Here is a 19,933-nt window from a genome sequence, read left to right on the forward strand (position 1 = left end):
CCCAAACAAGTTTTTCATCTCCTACAAAATTCATGAAAAAGCAGATAGGAGGTATTTTCACATCACCGACGATATACCAGATAAGTACAGTAGGAAAATGAAAGAATACCCATGACCGAACATATAAAACACACTATATTTTCCTGTCACCGTGTCACACAAAAAACTGGTCAGCACAAGTACATGTAATAATTATTGTTACTTGCACTGGACAATTTTCTTTGTGACACGGTGACAGGAAAATACAGCGTGTTTTATATGTTCATTCATGGGTATTTTTTCATTTTTCCGACTGTATATGTAGCCATACCAAATAATACATCCTTGATAAATATAAACATTTTTATTGCACAAAATCTTGTCATATATTTTTTCCATAATCATCACTACGATGACGATTCATTGTATTGAATTGTTCATTAGAATTACAATCTGGTCATAACTCTGACCAATGAGAAATTTTAATTTAACCTAAATTACTACTGTTCCTTAAAATGAAGAGCTTACCCATAGCGTCTCTTATCTAATCTAACAGGCACACAAGCACTATGCTCTGCTTTTCTAACCGCACTATTCTAACATACACATGCACACAAGCATTATGCTCTGCTTTTCACTATCACTTAAACTAGTTCAAAAGGCTTTGTCCTCTTCAATCTTCTAGTTTGCCCAGTAGTATCCAGGAGCTGGATTTCCTCAACATTCTTGTAGGTACTTACGAAGTTGTTGCTTGTGACTTCCAACTTTACTCCAACTTTAAAAACAAATCCAGCTGTAAAATATTTATGTGCCTGAAGGCTTTTGTACGCTTTCATCTATAACAGTAATTTGGTGGAATGCACTTTATGGTAAAATCCAATTCTGACTGAATTGTATATGGATCTAAATCCCCAATTATTTTCAGCTTCAATAAATATCTAAAACAATAAAAGAAATAATGTTATTGCTTGCAAAATTCATCAATATTGATAAATATCAGAGAAAAATGAACATTGATAAAAATTGTTTGCCCTACCTTTCTCCAAACATCTGGTGTCTCCAATAATAATTTCCTTAAATAATCACTTTGCAGTGTGGTAAAGTTTATAAAGTTCACAAAATACAGCAAACGAAATCCAAATGAATCCAAAATATGACGATAAACAGTGAAATGATGAAATGAAATGATATGATATTACAAACATAACCTCTGTAACCTGTCTGTATGCCATGCCAACCAGAACCAGAAGTCACGTGGTTTGGATTGCCTAAATACATATACACGCGCAGCAAATTTGAAAATGAATGCAAATTGAATAGTAAATGGCCTCTCTTAAAATATAGGGCATTGGTAGTATGTTCATAGAATGTCTTGTGGTAACATTCCACGAATAACTTAATCAGATATTCACCGAATGTTCCTTGAATGTCCAGTACATTCAAACATTAATAGAACTTTGATAGTACATTCCTGGAATGTTTTGTGTTGTTAGGGATAGTGTTGCAAAAAAAATGAATTTGGGATAAACAAACTAAATAACTTTTAAACTATTTTACCAATTGCTTTGAAATTTAAAACATAATTTAAGCACCAGAAGTCTCAGCAATTTGTGTAATTAAAAGGTTCTAATTAATTTTTGCATAAGTTATGAATATTTATAAAAACTCAAATTTTATGATTTATTTTGCAATTTTCTAAGCAACCAATAAGAATAGATATATTCAGCGAACGCCATATTGAAATTTTTTAGACGATTTATAAGTTTCTTACTCTCAAATTTGTTTAAAATGCATAACTTTTTGGTTATAGACGAAAAAAGCGAAAATTTACCGTTTTTTTATCTTTATTTGTTTATAACTATGTATATCATCAAAATCGGCCCATACTACTAAAAAAATTTGGTTTCGGCCTGGATGGGGATGTGTCATGAGAAAAATCTTATTTATCTGGACTAGGACCGCCTTACTTACCTGACAGTCATGTATTATTAGAGTCACGGATAGTTCACAAACTCGAAGTGTATAAACAATATATTAAGTTAAAATAAACCGTTTTTACCAAATTAAAAGTTCATTTAACTATTTATAATAAAAAGACCAAATAATTTTATTTAATTTATATTACCTTATTGACTTGTTCCATTGATACCAAGGAGTCCTTTATAGTATTTTTCAGCAAAAATAGTATTTTGACCATTTTTGTCTTACCTATACTCTTTTTACCGAGCACCCTAGAATTTATGTCATAGTGATTTTAAAATCTCAAAGCAGACGGTAAATATACGTGATAAGTATTAATTTTAGTCCACGAATAGAGTAAATAAACCAAATATAGCAGTGTATGGCTTTGTAATTAAAATAATAATAAGTCTGTAATTGGCTTAAAGTTCACGAAGAGTAGATTTTATCTTTTGGGAAATATATTTGTTTTTGGTTTATATAATCACTGCAACTGCAATCGTGACTAATTTTTTGTTAGTTCAACACGAATTTCGGGAAATTCGCTTTTATTTGGGATCCACCTTCATTACCATACAAATTAGTGAGATTCAACAGTCTACATGGTTATTAATTAAGAGAAGTTAGTGTAGTTAAGTACGTCTGAGCAGGAGCAGGGGCGGGGAGTTACACAGAAGATACGAGAGGAATTCAAACGGTATATTTGAGGACAAAAAGGACACGATTTTAAGAGACGGAGAATAATTAAATTTGAAATTAACACAGACCTTTTAAAAGTTAAATCAAATATTAGATTAAAGTCTAGTTTTACAATTGAAGGCTTTTTAAATGCTATAAATAATAATTGAAAATATGATGAAAACTGTAAAGATATTATATTATTAATGTCTTATAAATAAGCCTACCCGTCTAATACTAGGTGTATCAAATTCATGAGGATTTGAGGTGTCTTTTACAGTGTTATCGAATTCTGGGCAACGTTGTATCTTCTATAAACTTTTCCATGCATAAAGTCGCTAGCAGGGTAGCAGGTCGATCAAAATAGTTACCAATACCATTTTCTAGGACGTCCTTTGGCGGAACTAAAGTAATTTAGAGGACAGTTTCAGCTCTCACCCTGCTAACTAAATAGGTCGATAGCTTTACGCATCATTTGGATCTCGTATATTCTGGATGAGGTAGCTATTAGATATGAAGGAGAGTAGAGCCGCATTAAGTTGCCTCCTCCTGAGGATGTCCCTTGTGGAACCTCGTCGGGACTAGAAGAGGATGCTGGTATCAGCAACCCTCTTTTACAACTTCCAGTGGTATACAAATTAAAAGAAATGCTGTTTGCTTCGTCACAGTAACCAAACGGATTGAAATAGACTAGTATCTAGACTTCGGTGTCTTTATATATTTCTTCTACTATATTTCGAATATCACTCTAATCTAATTGAAGGCGCTGTAGCTATGCCATTGTCTACAGTAAGTGGAAAAACCCTTACTGTATAATATAATATAAAATATATATAAAAAAAATGTATATAATTTAAGCATAATTAGGTCGTTACAGAAGATGTTCTTTCTAGAATCACAAATAAAGCGAAGGTTGATTGACGAAGCTTGTTTGGGTAACCTCGCGTACCGCTTGGATACTCACGTACCGTTTAGTTTCAAAGTCCAAATTGTGGGAATATATAAAAAGCCCGCAAAAGGGTAAAATAGAAGCGTTAATATTCATATTAAGATTAAGATCGTTACTATGCTAGTTAGCAGTAGTGCGAGATGGGTGTCTGAAAGACTACCCCGCGAAACAACATATTCCTAACTTTACGTATATGAATGTTGTAAACTATAAATAAAGTTATAAATTAGAGTCAGTGTGTTCCTAAGTTCCGATAGTTGGCTCTCCTTCCGTTTCATTGAGGATCCAACACGACAACTCGACATGACAACCCTGCAACTCGACAATGGCTAACTTTTGCACGTTGGACTCCAGCACATTCTCTCTCAATTGAAGTAATGCTCCTCAATACATCTTGGTAGGAAGGTTGGTCATAGGAAATGTCTTTTATTAACAGATAGAAAAGGTACTGTGGTGCATCTTGGAGTTTGAAAGCTTTTCCGGGAGCTGGCAATTGGCACTGAAGTTCATCAAATCTACCAAACTTCCTTCGAAAGACGGATGGCAACCAGGTGAGACTTTATACTATCCGGATGGTGTGTACCAGTAAATAGTCATATGGAAGTGCGAGTAGATCTTCTTTTCCTTTAGTAGTAACACCATTTGCTGCTTTACCAGTGCTATATATCCCTATGAATTCCTAAAACATCATGTCAGGTACCTCTTGGACTTGGTTTACCATCACTTTTACATTACATCGTGATCTCTTCCGAATAGCGCCAGCCGGTTATGGTGTACTACCATCGGCTTCTTCCTCGGAATCTTACTTATTCGGTAGACGATATCATTAATCTTCTTCATAATGAGGTACCTACTGACCCAGAAATGCTGCGACTTGGAAGAACTGCCCTTTTGCTTCTTTGGACCATAGAGCCCGACTTTGTTATTCTTAACCCGGGAGCAGTGGCGCCGCGAGAAAAAATATCACATTTTATCCTTTTCCATGATAACTTGATGAAAAATTTTGCAACATTGCTTTCCACTCGTAAGTGCCTCGAGGAGGATCGTAGTAATGCGTGGAAATTTTTGTTTTTATTATTTTTATTTTTTTTTGTGGAATTTATTGCTTTGGTGAGAACCAATTAGCTTTAAAATTGTTAGATATATATATTTTTAACATAACAAGTACATAAAAATATTATAAAATAGATTTTTTTTTAAATTCGTATTTAAATTTGTATTGTGAGATTTTTCCCTACGCGCGACTAACGACGTAACTGAAGTAATAGCGATTGCTCCCGGGTTAAAACAACCCTTTTCGACTTATGTATTGTACCGTTTCTTCATCCGGTCGCTAGCGATCTGAAAATGGTAACAGGCCAACTCGTATATATCGCCCATTCTTCTTCGGATAATCTCCACCAGCTACATATTCTCCAGGTCGACATCCAAACTCCACAAAGATCACAAGGTAGTCGCATCTCGCGTGACTATTGCTGTTATTTGGCCCGTTGATTCATTAACAGCGGATCTGTAAGCTATTACGAAGAACGAAAGGTACTGGTCGCACCTTCATTATAGTAGGGGAGCCCAAGCGGGGATTTTTGCAGTTACTCGAGCGTGTCAGATTATTACATGGGGAGAAACCTTGTATCCTGAAAATGTACCTCTACCATATATTGGCTATTAATGCAAGGGAGTTCGTTAAGGGGGTTCCGAAAAAAAATATATAATTAGAAAAACTCGAAATCGTCAGATTAAGATAAGGTAAGTTAAGTACATGCAAAAAGTGTATATTTCAAAAATCTGATGATTTGAGGGGCGTAAGGAAATGGTTGAGTCCCAAAGTTTCACAAGAAAAAAGCGAATATTTCGCGAAATTAATGACCGATCGAAAAACTAAAAGATACGTACTCAATATTTTTCAAAAATCTATCGAATGATACCAAACAAGACCTTCTCACGGAGAGGGGTGGGGGGTAAATTTAATATTTTATATACAAATCCCGCGATACTTCGTGAAATGAACATCAGATCGAAAAACTGAAAAATAAACGTATTCAATATTTTTGAAAAATCTATCGAATAGCACCAAACACGACCCCCAAAGGAGGTGGGGTGGGGGGTACTTTAGAATCTTAAATGGGAGCCTCCATTTTTTATTGCAGATTGTGATTCTTTACGTCAAAATAAGTAACTTTTATTCAAGACATTTTTTCGAATTATGGATAGATGGCGCTATAATCTAAAAAAACGATTGTTGGAAATGTAAAAATTAAATTAAAAATAAAAAGTTCCCACTAAAATAGAAAACTTTACTTTACTTTTTTTGGTTTTATGACCTACTCTTCACAACCTAATAGGTCCCCAAAGCGCTCGAGTGACTGCACATTTAGCATACTTTGCTCCCATACCATTATCATACAAATTAGTGACATACATGTAGGCTGTTGTATGCTACGAATGTCACTAACTGTAGACAAACCTCTACACTCTACATGGTTATTAATTAAGAAAAGTTAGTGTAGTTGAGTACGTTTCAGCAGTGGCCGGTATATTTGAGGACAAAAGGTATTAGTATTATAGGTAAGAGAAATAAAAGTAGACTTACTCACAATAAGTTTAATATTACCTACTACGATCGCTTTCGCATATTACAATTTGCTATGCATCTTCAGGTCTCCGGTAAGGCAACTAAATGCCCCAAATACAAAATTTTGGCAATTTTGAAGTATCTCATGTAACTTTAATATTGTGTACTTAATGTCTTTCTCTTTTAGTAAGATTCTGACACAATAAAAACAAAACAAGAAAACACACGTTACACAAAGCAAAGAAAAAAGACCAATACGAAACTAAAAAAAGAAAATTTTATGACGATCAGTTAAACGATAAAATATACAAGATAACCATAAAAATAACCTAATTTACAGGCAATAAAAATCAAAATAGGAAATATAGACCGCAGTGTACTTATTACTAAAGACCGGATTATATGTTCCTGTTTTGACTGAAATATGTGCATATATATGCCTGAAATATGAGTAAAATATGTTAAAAATATTCCCTAAAAGTTTAAAATATGTTCCAAATATGTGGAATATGTGAAAAAGATTTTTAAAATAACAAGAAAATATGCATTAAAAAATTTATAAAAGTTTTATTAAATAACGGTAAGTACCTACATATATTGACAAAATTAACCTAAATATACGAATGTATACCTATGTAGTACCTATTACTATTACTTACGTTTCTACATTTTATTCCTTCTTATAAAAACAATTCACAATCAAATGTTTTTAAATATTTTTAATAGTAAAATTATGTCGCCTATCCGTTAGTAGTAATTTGTATGTTGAAAATCTTTGTTCAACATCAACTGATGTGATTGGTGCAAATTTTATAACATTAACAATCTCCGCATTTAAATTGGTATTGACATCAAAATCACCACAAATAATTTGGCTTGCTTCCTGTAATAATAATTTTAAATCACTATTTTTCTGTAAAGTTTCAATCCATTTTTTATTTATTGATTGTCCAATTTTTCCAGAAATTTCTTCAGCGTTTTCCTTAAATTTCTGAATTAAATTAAGGGACTCTTGTAGTGGAAACGATTCAGTTTCAAGATTGAGGATGGTTTTATAAACAAATTCATAATTCGATTTAATAAAACAAAGCTCATTGGGCACTGATCTGTTTTCTAAAATTGATTTGCATTTTGAAATCGCACCAATATTTGTTTCTTCAAAACATAAAATAAGTTCTTTTATAGGGAGAAAATGTTCCGCATAAAAACAGGCAGCTTTTAAATATGTTCCCCAACTTGTGATTATAGGCTCCGGTGGCAAAGGAGTATTTGGTAATTTTTCTTTATATATCTGAATCCTTAAAGGCGATTTTAAAAATATTTTCTTCACGTTGCTAAATAAACTATTAAATGTAGGAAATGAATTTCGAATTTCTTCCGCCACTCTGTCTAAACTATGCGCCAAACACGTCACATGAATTGAATTGGGATATAAAACTTTTAGTTGTTGGCCAGATTTGACCATGTATGACGCAGCATCGGAAACCATAAGCAAGATTTTGTTAGCTGGAGCAATGTCGGGAAGGAAAAAGTTCATGAATGCATCATTTATAAACCTAACCATTGTTACATGGTTAACTGTGTCAAGCTGTTTACAGCCAAAAATATGTCAAAATATGCCAAAATATGTTAAAAATATGCCAAAATATGTTAAAAATATGCCGAAATATGTCAAACGGTCGAAAATATGTTCAAACCATCAAAATATGTTAAAAAACCGAAAATATTCTAAATATGTAAAATTAAATTAGTGTCAAACGCCTTTAATTATCATAATTCGTCCACATCCTGAAGCGTTTGATTGTATGTTTGATGGTTATCGATATGCAAAAAACATATAATCCGGTCTTTACTTATTACATACTATAAATAAAAGGAAAAAGAAATAATATTTGCTGAGCAAGAAATATTAAGACGATGGAAACAACATTCTGATGAATTGCTACACGGGTAGTACAATATATTGACAATGAAGAAAGCACAGATAATGGAAATGAAGAAGACATAGACACTAATGAAGAATACAAACGTAACTAGATAGTTAACTACACACAAGATCTGGCGTTCCTAAATAAAGTTGAAATCATTATTAAGAACCTAAAAAATAACAAATGCCCTATACTCCGACCGTAATTTCAAGAAGGTCACGCATACATAGTCCAGGCTGTATCGTCGCGCGCGTTAGGTAAATTATTTATATTCGATTTTTTTGCACACACTTACTCAAAAAGAGGTCCTTATAACAAATCCACAGGGTGCAGAGGCGGTACCGTGGTCGAGAAATTATTTAACCTTTAACTACCCGCGTATCAAGTTATAACATAAATACACGCGTGGCGTACTTTATACGGCACAAGAAAATACACTTAAAAACAGCGGATTTGTTTATTTTTTTTTTTTTTGAAAAAATACACTTAGTTGTTTGTTATAAACCATATTCGGCATCAGCGAATACTTGGAGTTCCTTCTCAGTAAGCCAATTGGGATTTATAACTGGAATCATGGAATAACTGGATTACATGATAAATAAAATTACGAATAAAAAATTTTTTGAAATGTGCTTTTTTGCAGGAGAAAAAGTATTGTTTATATAGAAAAATATATTTTGTGCCATAATGACTAAAAAGCAATTGAAATATGTACTTATATTACGACTTATATTAATGTAATCGTGGCGTGTATTGTCCACCACCGGTAACAACAAATAATAAACTGTAAATTACGATCTTCCCAGAACACCGATTATAATGAAACTAAAACCAAAATATAAAGCACATTCCAATGATAGGTTAGAGAGATAAACAAGGTCAAAAATCAAATTTTTAAATATATTTGCAGTAGAATTCTTAAATCTGGCGTACAAAATACGCCAGCGCGTGTAGTTAAAATGAAGATTTATATTCAACATTTACTAGTAAAAGTAGACTCCAACTAGGAAAAGTATACTCTTCCCAATGCCATTTAGTAAAAGTTGATTCTGATTCATACAAACAGCCGATTCTAGAAATTAAATGTTACTGAAAATGTTCAAATTAGTCTAGTGTGTATCGTCGCCCCCGTTAGGTAAATTACTCCGATCTGAATTTTTTGCAAAAACTTACTCAAAAAGAGGTCCTTATAACAAATCTACTGGGTGCCAGGCAGTACCTTGATCGATAAATTGTTTAAATAATTTTTTTAAACAAATTCACAAAAAAAGTTTTTTTACTTCGAACAATTCTTTTAGATCATTTGGGTCATTCTGAGCAAAAAAGGTCTTCTGTGATTTTTCTCTAAAATTTATTGTTGCCGAGTTATACGCGATTTAAAATTTGAAAAACGCGAAAATAGCCATTTTCAAGGCTTATTTACTCGGTTAAAAATTATTATTACGAATGTCAGGAAGTGACCAAATTAAATTCTGAAAACCTCCCTACAAGATCCTGAAGAAATTTGTGACATTATTGTACTACTAAGCGGTTATTTTAGGCTATTAACAATGAGCGCTAAACGCGTATTAGGCGGCCGTCAATGGTGCGAGAGAGATGCACCATTCCGGTGCGGCCGTCCAATGGTGCATCTCACTAGCACTCACATTGACGACCGTCTTAATACGCTTTTAGCGCTCATTGTTAATAATTAGAAATAATAGCTTAGTAATAAAATAATGTTAAAATGCTATGTATTCAGTACTTTGCTCTATGGTGTTGAGTCATGGACTCTTAAACAGAGGAATATTAAAAATCTTGAAAGCTTTGAGATGTGGTGCTACCGCCGTATACTAAGAATAAGTTGGGTGGATAAAATTACAAATGAAGAAGTAATACGCAGAATAAATAACGAGCCAGAAGTTCTACTGAATATAAAAAAGATAAAACTTGAATACTTAGGCCACCTGATGAGGGGACAAAAGTACACATTCCTACAAAATATAATGCAAGGAAAAATCCAAGGACGAAGAAATCCAGGTCGTAGAAGAATGTGCTGGATGAGAAATTTGAGAGAGTGGTTTGGCTGTACCACTAACGAATTGTTCAAAACATCAGTAAATAAAATTATACGCCCTAATGATATCCAATCTCCGATAGGAGAGGCACTCAAAGAAGAAGAAGAATAAAATAATGACAAAACTTTCTTCAGGATCTTGTAGGGTGCTTCAAACTTTGAGTTGGTCACTTTTTGACTTTTAATTTTTAACCGAGTAATTAGGCCTTGACAATGGCTATTTTCGCGGTTTTCAAACTTCAAATCGCGTGTAACTCGACAACAATCAATTTTAGAGAAAAATCTCAAAACACATTTTTTGCTCCGAATGACACAAATGATCGAAAAAATTGTTCGAAGTAAATTTCTTTTTTGTGAATTTGTTTAAAAAATGATTTAAACAATTTTTCAACCACAGTACCGCCTAGCACCCTGTGGATTTGTTATAAGGACAAGGGCCTCTTTTTGAGTAAGTTTGTGCAAAAGAAATCGAATCGAAAATAATTTACCTAACGGAGGCGACGATAGAGTTTTGACCAGTATTAGTATTAAATGTCGAGTGACAATGAATTACCGTCTTATAAAAATTGTCAGGATATACAAGAGATTCGCTAACAACGAAAATATGGAGGAGCGCAGCTGGCAGATAAAATACACAAACTGCTAAAAAATTAATCAGAAAAGAAATAACTACCAATGGAACGGAAGAAATCAATCATATTTGCTAGTTCGAGAAGGGACACATGGGGATCCTGGATAGCTATGTCCATCTTCATCCACTTTATGTCGTTTAATTTAATACTTTTAAGTATGTAGTCTAAAGTTTAAACCCAATCATTGTTTGGTTTTGCACTTATAAGCGCAAGTATTTCAAATTTACAAAGCAGCAATTAGACCAGTAATCACATATGGTGCTGAAGTAATGTGTCTGACACAGAAAGAGGAAGAAAGATTGAGGATCCTAGAGAGGAAAATAATTCGGAGGATAGCAGGCCCACTAGATTTAGGTAATAATTAATTTAAAAAACTCATGAACCACAAAGCAAGAGGACTTCTGAAAGGAAAAGACATCGTCAGATTTATCAAGGCACAGAAACTTAGATGGATGGGACATATTATAGAAAGGAGAAATCCAGAAGCTGTCATCAAGAAAATTTTCAAATGGAAACCTATATCAGGCAGAGCACGAGGAAGACCTAAAACTAGATGGGAGAACCAGATAGTCGAGGACCTTAAGAAGATAAGAGTCAGAGAATGGGTAACCATAAGCAAAAACAGGAACGAATGGAGAAAAATTGTAAAAGATGCCAAGTGACACAACCAATTGTAAAACCAAAATGTTAATGCGGATTGATTCACCGCGACAAACGAATCGGAAGAGCCCAAAGAGGGCGGCAATCACTCCGCTAGGAGTGTGGAGTGTGGATGCTATGATGATGATGATTTTAAAGCCGGCTGAATATGGACTGATTAGTCCGAAAATGCTCATTGTGAAGAACTATTGAAATCGATTTTGATTTATAATTAAATTTTAGTTAAATACTTATATCAACTGTAACAGAAGTTTTTTAATTCGTTGTTAAAGTTTTTTATTATTGCTTAATTTAGGAACTTATTCAAAAAATTATTGATTTTACATAGATTTTTTAATCTTGGTCTCTCTATTTTTTTAACCTAATTAGTTATTAATTGCCATATCATTTTAAAAGTCCTTTTTATATCAAGGATAAAATACTTACATTATCCATAGAAAATGAAACTTCAAAGCCAGAATGTTGCAATGTGTAGCACAAAGTCCTATCTTTTAAATCGCATTGCTGTCTTGCTATGGTTAATTGAAGAGAAATCTCATTTAACTTTTCTTGTAGTATAACTCCCGCAATCTTTGCAGCAGCACAGTCTTCCAATAGAGCAGACACTAGAGATGTAACTTTGTAAGAACCTTAAACAATAGATAAAGTGAAAACTGGTTTTAATTTAAAAGTGGTTTAAAAGTGGCATTTAAATTAGGAAATTTACATAAAATAATATAATAAAGTACCCCGCAAAAACCTTATGGAAATTAAATTAGGTCCTAGTGGATTTAGTTCATACTGTATTAAAATACCCTTTAAAGCATTCTGATGAAAAGTTCTCATGAACAGATCTCAATCTGATGGAGAATTTCCAAGATATAGAGGCACAAACTCGGAAAATTAGAAGATTTGCCGGGTATTTAAATTCCCTGAGTTACTGGTTATCTGGCAAAATGTAGAGGTTAGGATCAAAGCAGAGTACTAGTACAGTCTAGGACTTTTTCCTGGCTATCCAACGGCGACCTTTACTTTGACCTTGAACTTGACCTTCTTGGTCATGCCAAGGTCACGCGTTCTTATTCGAGCAGCACTCTATGTTTCTAAGTGCAACAATGAATAGAATGGATATATTTATCTACGTTTGAATGTGACCTTCAAAAGTAGGGTTTAATGGGTTACAGATTCCTAAGTAATGTAATAGAAGTTTGAGATTTTTCCACGGCTTAACGATACTGACCTTGAATTTGACCTTTATTATGACATTCTTATGTATCAAGGTCATGAGAATTTTTATTCTCATGGCACTCCCGCGGCGATATAATTTTGGTAGGAACATAAGTTTAATAAATATTGATAGGTAGCATCTGATTGATTTAAATCTAAAAATTCAATTCAAATAAACTACAGATAGGAAGCAATACGTGATCTAAAAAAATATTAAGATTTGGTATTCAACGTACGAGAGCCATCAAACGAGCTATATTGCGAGTATCTCTGAGGAAAACATATACATAACGAGGACGTGCGAAGCAGGACGAAGGAGGAAGATGTAATTGGAAGAATTGCGCAAATAAAATGGAAATGGGTAGAACACCTGGCACGGCAAAACAACAAGTGGACGAGAAACATTGTCCATTGGACACCACGCGAACACCGTCGTTGTAGAGGAAGACCACAAAAACAATAGCTAGACGAGATCAAAACCAAAGTGGGGAGAAACTGGCACCAAATAGTAAAAAACCAAACAGAGAAGAGGGGAGAGCTCATGAGTAGGCCTTTGTCCAGGAGTGAATGCAAACAGGCTGAAGAAGAAGAAGAAGAAGAAGAAGAAGAAGAAATCAACGTTGATTTACGAAACTGACATAATTGATCATCGCTACATTGGGAATATTCACCTTTACTTTTAAGGTCCTATTCGAACGAAGAATATTTATGTCATCTTTTTCAGAGCTAAAAATATTGCCCCTTTTGAATAAAAATTTTCATGACCTTGATACGATCAAGAATGTCATGGTCAAGGAATCAAGGTCAAATTCAAGGTTGGTATCGTTAAGGGTTGGAAAAATCTCAAACTTCTATTACATTACTTTTCAATCTATAATCCATTAATCCAATCACCTTGACCATGATTTTCAAGGTTATATTCAAACGCAGATATATCCATTTTATAGATTCCCGCTCGATTAAGAACGCGTAAACTTGGAATGACCTTGAATGTTTAACTTGAATGACCATGGTCACGGTCAAATTAAAGGTCGCTATTGTATAGCCAGAAAAATGTCCTAGACTACTAGTACTTTTCTTTGTTCCTAACCTCTATAAGTTGCTAGATAACCAGTAACTCCGGGAACTGGAATACCCGGTAAATCTTATAATTTTCCGAGTTTGTGCCTCTATAACTTAAAAATTCTCCATCAGGTCGAGATCTGATTATGAGAACTTTTTATCAGGATGCTTCAAAGGGTATTTTCCCAAAGTATGAACTAAATCCACTGGGACCTAATTCCCATAAGGTTTGTGAGGGGTACTTTCTTCTTCTTCTTCACGTGCTATATCAGAATTATTCGATATTGGTGATCACCTGCAAAGACTTCTCGATCTTCGGCAACATGGGATAAATATCCTGCATTTAATATCTGAGTTCATCCACGAATGGTTTTTAACCAAGAAACTTAGTTTCTTGAAGAAGAAACCTACACTTCTACGGCCCTCTATTTTGCCTTTGTTGATCAGTTGTAGTATTCAATATCGATTTTTCCTTACTATATGTATCAGATACTTTTATCATTTATAATAGAAAAATAATTATTAAATACATATACTCACTTAATTTGAGTTCCTCGAGCTCTATTAAAGCTAAGTCAATTCCAACTTCCAAAGCTAGTTCCTGTTGGTATGGCTGTCCAAGAAGATCAACAACAGCTGAAATAATAAAATAAACCAAATTCACAAGATATAGCAAGAAGTAAAGGTATATTTCTTAGTAGTCCTATGTTTTGATGTATATTTAACTACTAGCTAACCAGTTCTATAATGACCATGAGCTACTAACCATGAGTTACCATAAGTGTACCAATAAAAAACGCAGAGCAATTAGATAAAAAAGCAGAATTGTTGGTGAACAATATCCAGCAAGCAGCATGGGAAAACACTTCTACACTGAAACCTAGGCTAAAAGGAAACAATTATCCAAAGGAAATAAGGAACATGATAATTGAAAAAGAAAACTGGGAAGAATTTGGCAACAAACAAGGTCTCCTCAAGATAAGAATAAACTAAATCGTGCAAGTCAACAACTCAAAAGAACTATCCTACAATTAAAGAATGCCTCAATTAATTCTTACTTACAGGAGCTAACAGATGACGGTAGTATAGATTATTCCTTATAAAAAGCTACTAAAAGACTGAAAAGACCTGCACCTTTATGCACTCTCCTCCCATTAAACTAGAAAATGGTAACTGGGCCAGAAGTAGTGCACAAAAAGCAGAGCTATTTGCCATACATCTTGAAAATACATTCAAACCAATACCCAATAACCAATGAAGCTAAATCTGTCTGTGTTAATTTCACCAACAAAAAATACAATATATATACCAGTTATAATCAACAATATCCAAGTACCATATGCAGATACTGCTAAGTATTTAGGTATAATATTAGATGCAAAACTACGCTGGAAGGTGCACGTTAAGAAAAAAAGGGAAGAACTAAATATAAAAAAATGTATTGGCTAATTGGAAGAAACTCGACATTGTCGATGCATAATAAGTTACTAATTTACAAACAAATATTGAGACCTGTATGGACTTATGGATGTCCACTATGGGGGTGTACTAGACCAAGTAATATAACAGTAATACAAAGATTCCAGAACAAAATACTAAGAAATATTGTAGATGCTCTTTGGTATGTGACAAACAGTGATCTCCATAAGGACTTAGGAATGAAAACTGTGGATATAATCATCAAGAAGATGGCAGGAAGTAACGAGCAACGACTTTATATGCACAAGAATATTGAGGCAATCCAGCTCCTCGATACCACTGGGCAAATTAGAATACTGAAGAGGACAAAGCCTTATGAACTAGTTTAAATGATAGGTGATAGTGAAAAGCAGAGCATAGTACGTGTGCGCGTTAGTGTGTATGCTAGAATAGTGCACTATCTTGTTAGGTTAATTAAGAGGCGCTATGGGGTAAGCTCTTAATTTTAAGGAACAGTAATAATTTAGGATAGCTTAAAATTGCTCATTGGTCAAGTATGGCCAGATTGTAATTGTAATAATCATCATCGTAGTGATGATTATGGGAAAAAAATTATTCTTCTGAATGTTCAGTTTAGACCAAGCTGGATGCTGCTCCCTTATAATGATGAAGCTGCAGCTAAGTAGCTGAAAATCATAACTTAGGAGCTGCAGCGACAGGGGTATCTCTTCAGACTCGCAGTGTACAATAAAATTTCTCATAATTCCTGTAGCTTATTCATCTGATAGTCCGAACAACCCAAGATACAACATTATCGATATTAAGACTTTAGGAAATCTATGCTAAGACGGGTCGATAAGTGCCCTACGCTATAACTCACTCTCTCTGACAACTACAGATTTGATCAGGTAAACGTGTTACCACCACCACAAACGACCTCTGCTAACCGTGAGGGTCTAGTTGCATCTATATCTACAAACAAAACTAGAACAAAGGCCACCAGAAGTAGACGAAATAACAAAAAAAAATTGCAAGATTTTTGTGGAAAGATGTTTGTTGTAAGCCGGTGGAAATGCACAGCCAGTTGGAGTATTTTTTTTTATCTTTGACTGATTTATAATACCCATAACCCTAGAGAGGTCTAGATGATAATATATACCATAAAATTATGTTTTACAGACAAACGATAGTTTCCGATAAATGCTTCCTGCCTGCGATCTCATGTCTTATAATCATGGAAGAAACGGTTATGGCTCTAAAGCAATCCACGCGTATTTTATGTACAGCCCTATTAACACATATGCCCGTTCAACATATATTTTGCTATGTGTTTAAATCGGTGAATTTATTTACTAACAATTATGTGGTCTTCTTATCGTTTTTTTCGGTCGCTAAAGACATAAGTATATTGGTACTTCCACGCCCGCCTTGGACCGAAGTATTTTGTAGCTGATAATTTTCTGACACTTTATTAACACTTTTATTACCGTTTATTACCTGGTGCAAGCTGCATAAAATAAAGACAGATGGAAAGGGTTGAGGGAGACCTATGTTCAGCAGTGGACGCGTGCGGGTTGATGACGATTACCTGGTGACCTGGAATCCATACAAGTGTGATATTGTTGTGCTCCGTCAGCTTGTCGAGTTTCTTTTGGTATTCCCACACTCGTCTGGATCCACCGTAGGGATTATAAGAGCAACTGTGGTTGCTCGGATATCTGTGTATAGGGTGAGGCAGATAACTAGCCTATTAGAAATATCTCGAGAACTAAAGGCAACAGAATCATGAAAATTGGAATATAAGGGTTTTGAAGGATGATCTATTAAATGAAAATATTTTCATCTCTTTGCAACTTCCGGTTATACCGGAAGTTGCTTATAATTTCGTTTTTTAAATGAGACACCCTGTATATTTTTACATTTTTGGATTCTCCTCAATATCTTCTTTCTTAAAATATGAGGTTTTGTAATATTATACAGGGTATTTTAAAAGATATTTGCGTTTTTTTATTAATTTCGTAGCAATATTCACACCCTGTAGAATTGTAACAGTTTGACATTAAACACTTTGCTTACGTTCAAGTAATTTTTAATATAGTCTACTATTGTTAAGAAATATTAGTATAGCTAATTTTGAAATTTTAGTATACAGGGTTGGTCGAAACTCGGAATGAATATTTTCTGAGTTTTCTTAAATGGAACACCCTGTATGTTAGTATTGTAGTGAAATGATATTTCATGGTACTCTTTTATTTTATAAGTATTCTCATACCTAATTGCTTTAATTTGTGAGTTATTGGTGATACAAGCTAAACATTGATTTCAACAAAAAATGCGTAAAATTTTATTAGCTTGGTCGTGAAAAAATTCAATCACAAATAATTTTTCAGAAATAAATACATGTTAATCCAGACTGATCCTTAAAATTACCAATAATGGTTTAGCTATCAAAATACCTACGTAGTTAAGATTGTTGGTGCGATTAACAATTAAGCACAAATTAAAGCAGTTAGGTATAGGGAATGCTTAAGAAATAAAAAAGTACCATAAAATATCATTTCATTACAATACTAAAATACAGGGTATTATATTTAAGAAAACTCAGAAAATACTCATTTCGAGTTTCCACCAACCCTGTATACTAAAATTAAAAATTTAGCTATACTAATGATTCTTAACAATAGTAGACTATATTAAAAATCATTTGATCGTACGTAGAGTTTTATATGTCAAACTACTACAATTCTATAGGGTGTGAATATTGCTACGAAATTAATACAAAAACGTAATTATCTTTTAAAATACCCTGTATAACATTACAAAACCTCATACTTTTAAAAGAAGACATCGAAGAGAATCCAAAAATGTAAAAATATACAGGGTGTCCCATTTAAACAAACGAAATTATAAGAAACTTCCGGTATAAACGGAAGTAGCAAATAGATGAAAATATTTTCATTAAATAGATGACTCTTCAAAACCCCTTAATTCAAATTTTCATGATTCTGTTGCTTTTAGTTCTCGAGATATTTCTAATAGGTCAGTTATCTGCCTCACCCTGTATATAATGGGCCGTTCAATACTATGATTTTACGAAGGACTTTTTCAAGAACTTACAAAGAACTCATTTAAGTTAATTTATTTACACATATACAGTATGCCCCTGTAAGTTTTATCCATATGAAAAACTTTTTTATTATTAATTTTACGAAAAAAACTTATTCTTTATAAAAAGCTCTGCATGGACCAAAACCGAATATTTAACCATCAAATATCAATTTTTTTGAATATTATACGAGGTATGTCAAAAAGTTTGAATTTCACTCAAGAGTAAAGTAGCTTTATTTTTCGTAATATTGGAAATTGCTATTACAAAAGTTGTTTGGAATTAAAAACTATATTCTAATATACAATTACATCCTTCTAATTGAAATTTTTTTTTTTTTTTTGAAAAATTATGGATAACTCATTATTTTTTCAGTTATTTCAATTCTGATAACTCTTTTATTATTAATTTTACGAAAAAAAGTGATTCTTAATAAAAAGTTCTGGATGGTCTAAAACTTAAAATACAACCATCTTATATCAAATTTTATCAATTTTATACGAGGTATGTCAAAAAAATAAATTTAGATCAAAAGTAAAGTACCTTTATAGTTCAGAATATTTCAATTAGAAGGATGTAATTACATACTGAAACATAGTTTTTAATTCTAAATAACTTTTCATAATAACAATTTTCGATATTGTGAAAAATAAACGTATTTTACTCTTGAGCGAAATTCATATTTTTTGGCATACCTCGTATACAATTGATAAAATTTGACATAAGATGGTTATATGTTAGATTTTAGGCCATGCAGAACTTTTTATTAAGAATCACTTTTTTTCGTAAAATTAATAATAAAAGAGTTATCTGAATTAAAATAACTGAAAATAATGTTAGTTATCTATAATTTTTCAAAAAAAAAATCAATTAGAAGGATGTCATGGCATACTAGAAAACAGTTTTTAATTCCAAACAACTTTTCATAAGAGCAATTTTAAATATTGTGAAAAATAAAGCTACTTTACTCTTGAGTGAAATTCAAACTTTTTGACATACCTCGTATAATATTCAAAAAATTTGATATTTGATGGTTAAATCTGAGGTTTTGGTTCATGCAGAGCTTTTTATAAAGAATAAGTTTTTTTCGTAAAATTAATAATAAAAAAGTTTTCCATATGGATAAAACTTACAGGGACATACTGTATAAGACCTTAAGGGGAAAGGCGCAAAATGTCACCTGTCAAAATGGTCAATGTGTTTTAACACGTTGACGGACAGAACGTCTAATTTCCATTGATGTAATGTGACACAACGTCTATAGACGTTGCATTTTTCCCTATTATACTTTTGCAAAATACACATAGTGTCACAACACTTGCTTATACATTTGACGCAGTGTCCGTCAACGTGTTAAATGTATTCATTTTTTTAGAATCCTGAGAAAACTGATCAGTATTTTTTTTAAATTTAAATACACAATGAAAGATTACATTACTACAGAGGGCCGAAAGTCCCTGAAGACTTCTATAACGTTTGTTTTAACAAGTTACAGTGGTGAAAATAAAAGAGAAAATTTATTGCGATTTTTAATTTCAAGTATTTTGTTCAAAAGAAACTTGATAAAAATAATAAACTTAAAGATAAAACCCATAACTACATTAAAATTCATGGTGACGTGTCAATTATTACTTTAATCATCGTCAGAATAATAAGTTTCTTGAGCGGATGCTTTAAAATAATTTTAAAGGAACAAACAATAATTAATGAAAACGTAAAAATGACAT

The 19,933-nt window shown here is 33.0% G+C and overlaps 1 protein-coding gene across 15 annotated transcripts in view; it reads right to left on the reverse strand.

Moving 5' to 3' along the window:
• LOC114337883 (prominin-1) overlaps positions 1-19,933 on the reverse strand; it is a 940,102-nt gene that overhangs the window by 666,304 nt on the left and 253,865 nt on the right. For all 15 annotated transcript variants that reach the window (XM_050658571.1, XM_050658567.1, XM_050658566.1 and 12 more), the window contains exons 7-8: positions 14,222-14,317; positions 11,840-12,042 (exon numbers count right to left, since the gene is read on the reverse strand). In XM_050658571.1, the coding sequence (XP_050514528.1) occupies positions 11,840-12,042; positions 14,222-14,317 (299 nt within the window). The remainder of the gene's footprint in view (positions 1-11,839; positions 12,043-14,221; positions 14,318-19,933) is intronic.

The sequence above is a fragment of the Diabrotica virgifera genome, chromosome 8 (assembly GCF_917563875.1).
Source record: "Diabrotica virgifera virgifera chromosome 8, PGI_DIABVI_V3a".
Taxonomy (NCBI): domain Eukaryota; kingdom Metazoa; phylum Arthropoda; class Insecta; order Coleoptera; family Chrysomelidae; genus Diabrotica; species Diabrotica virgifera.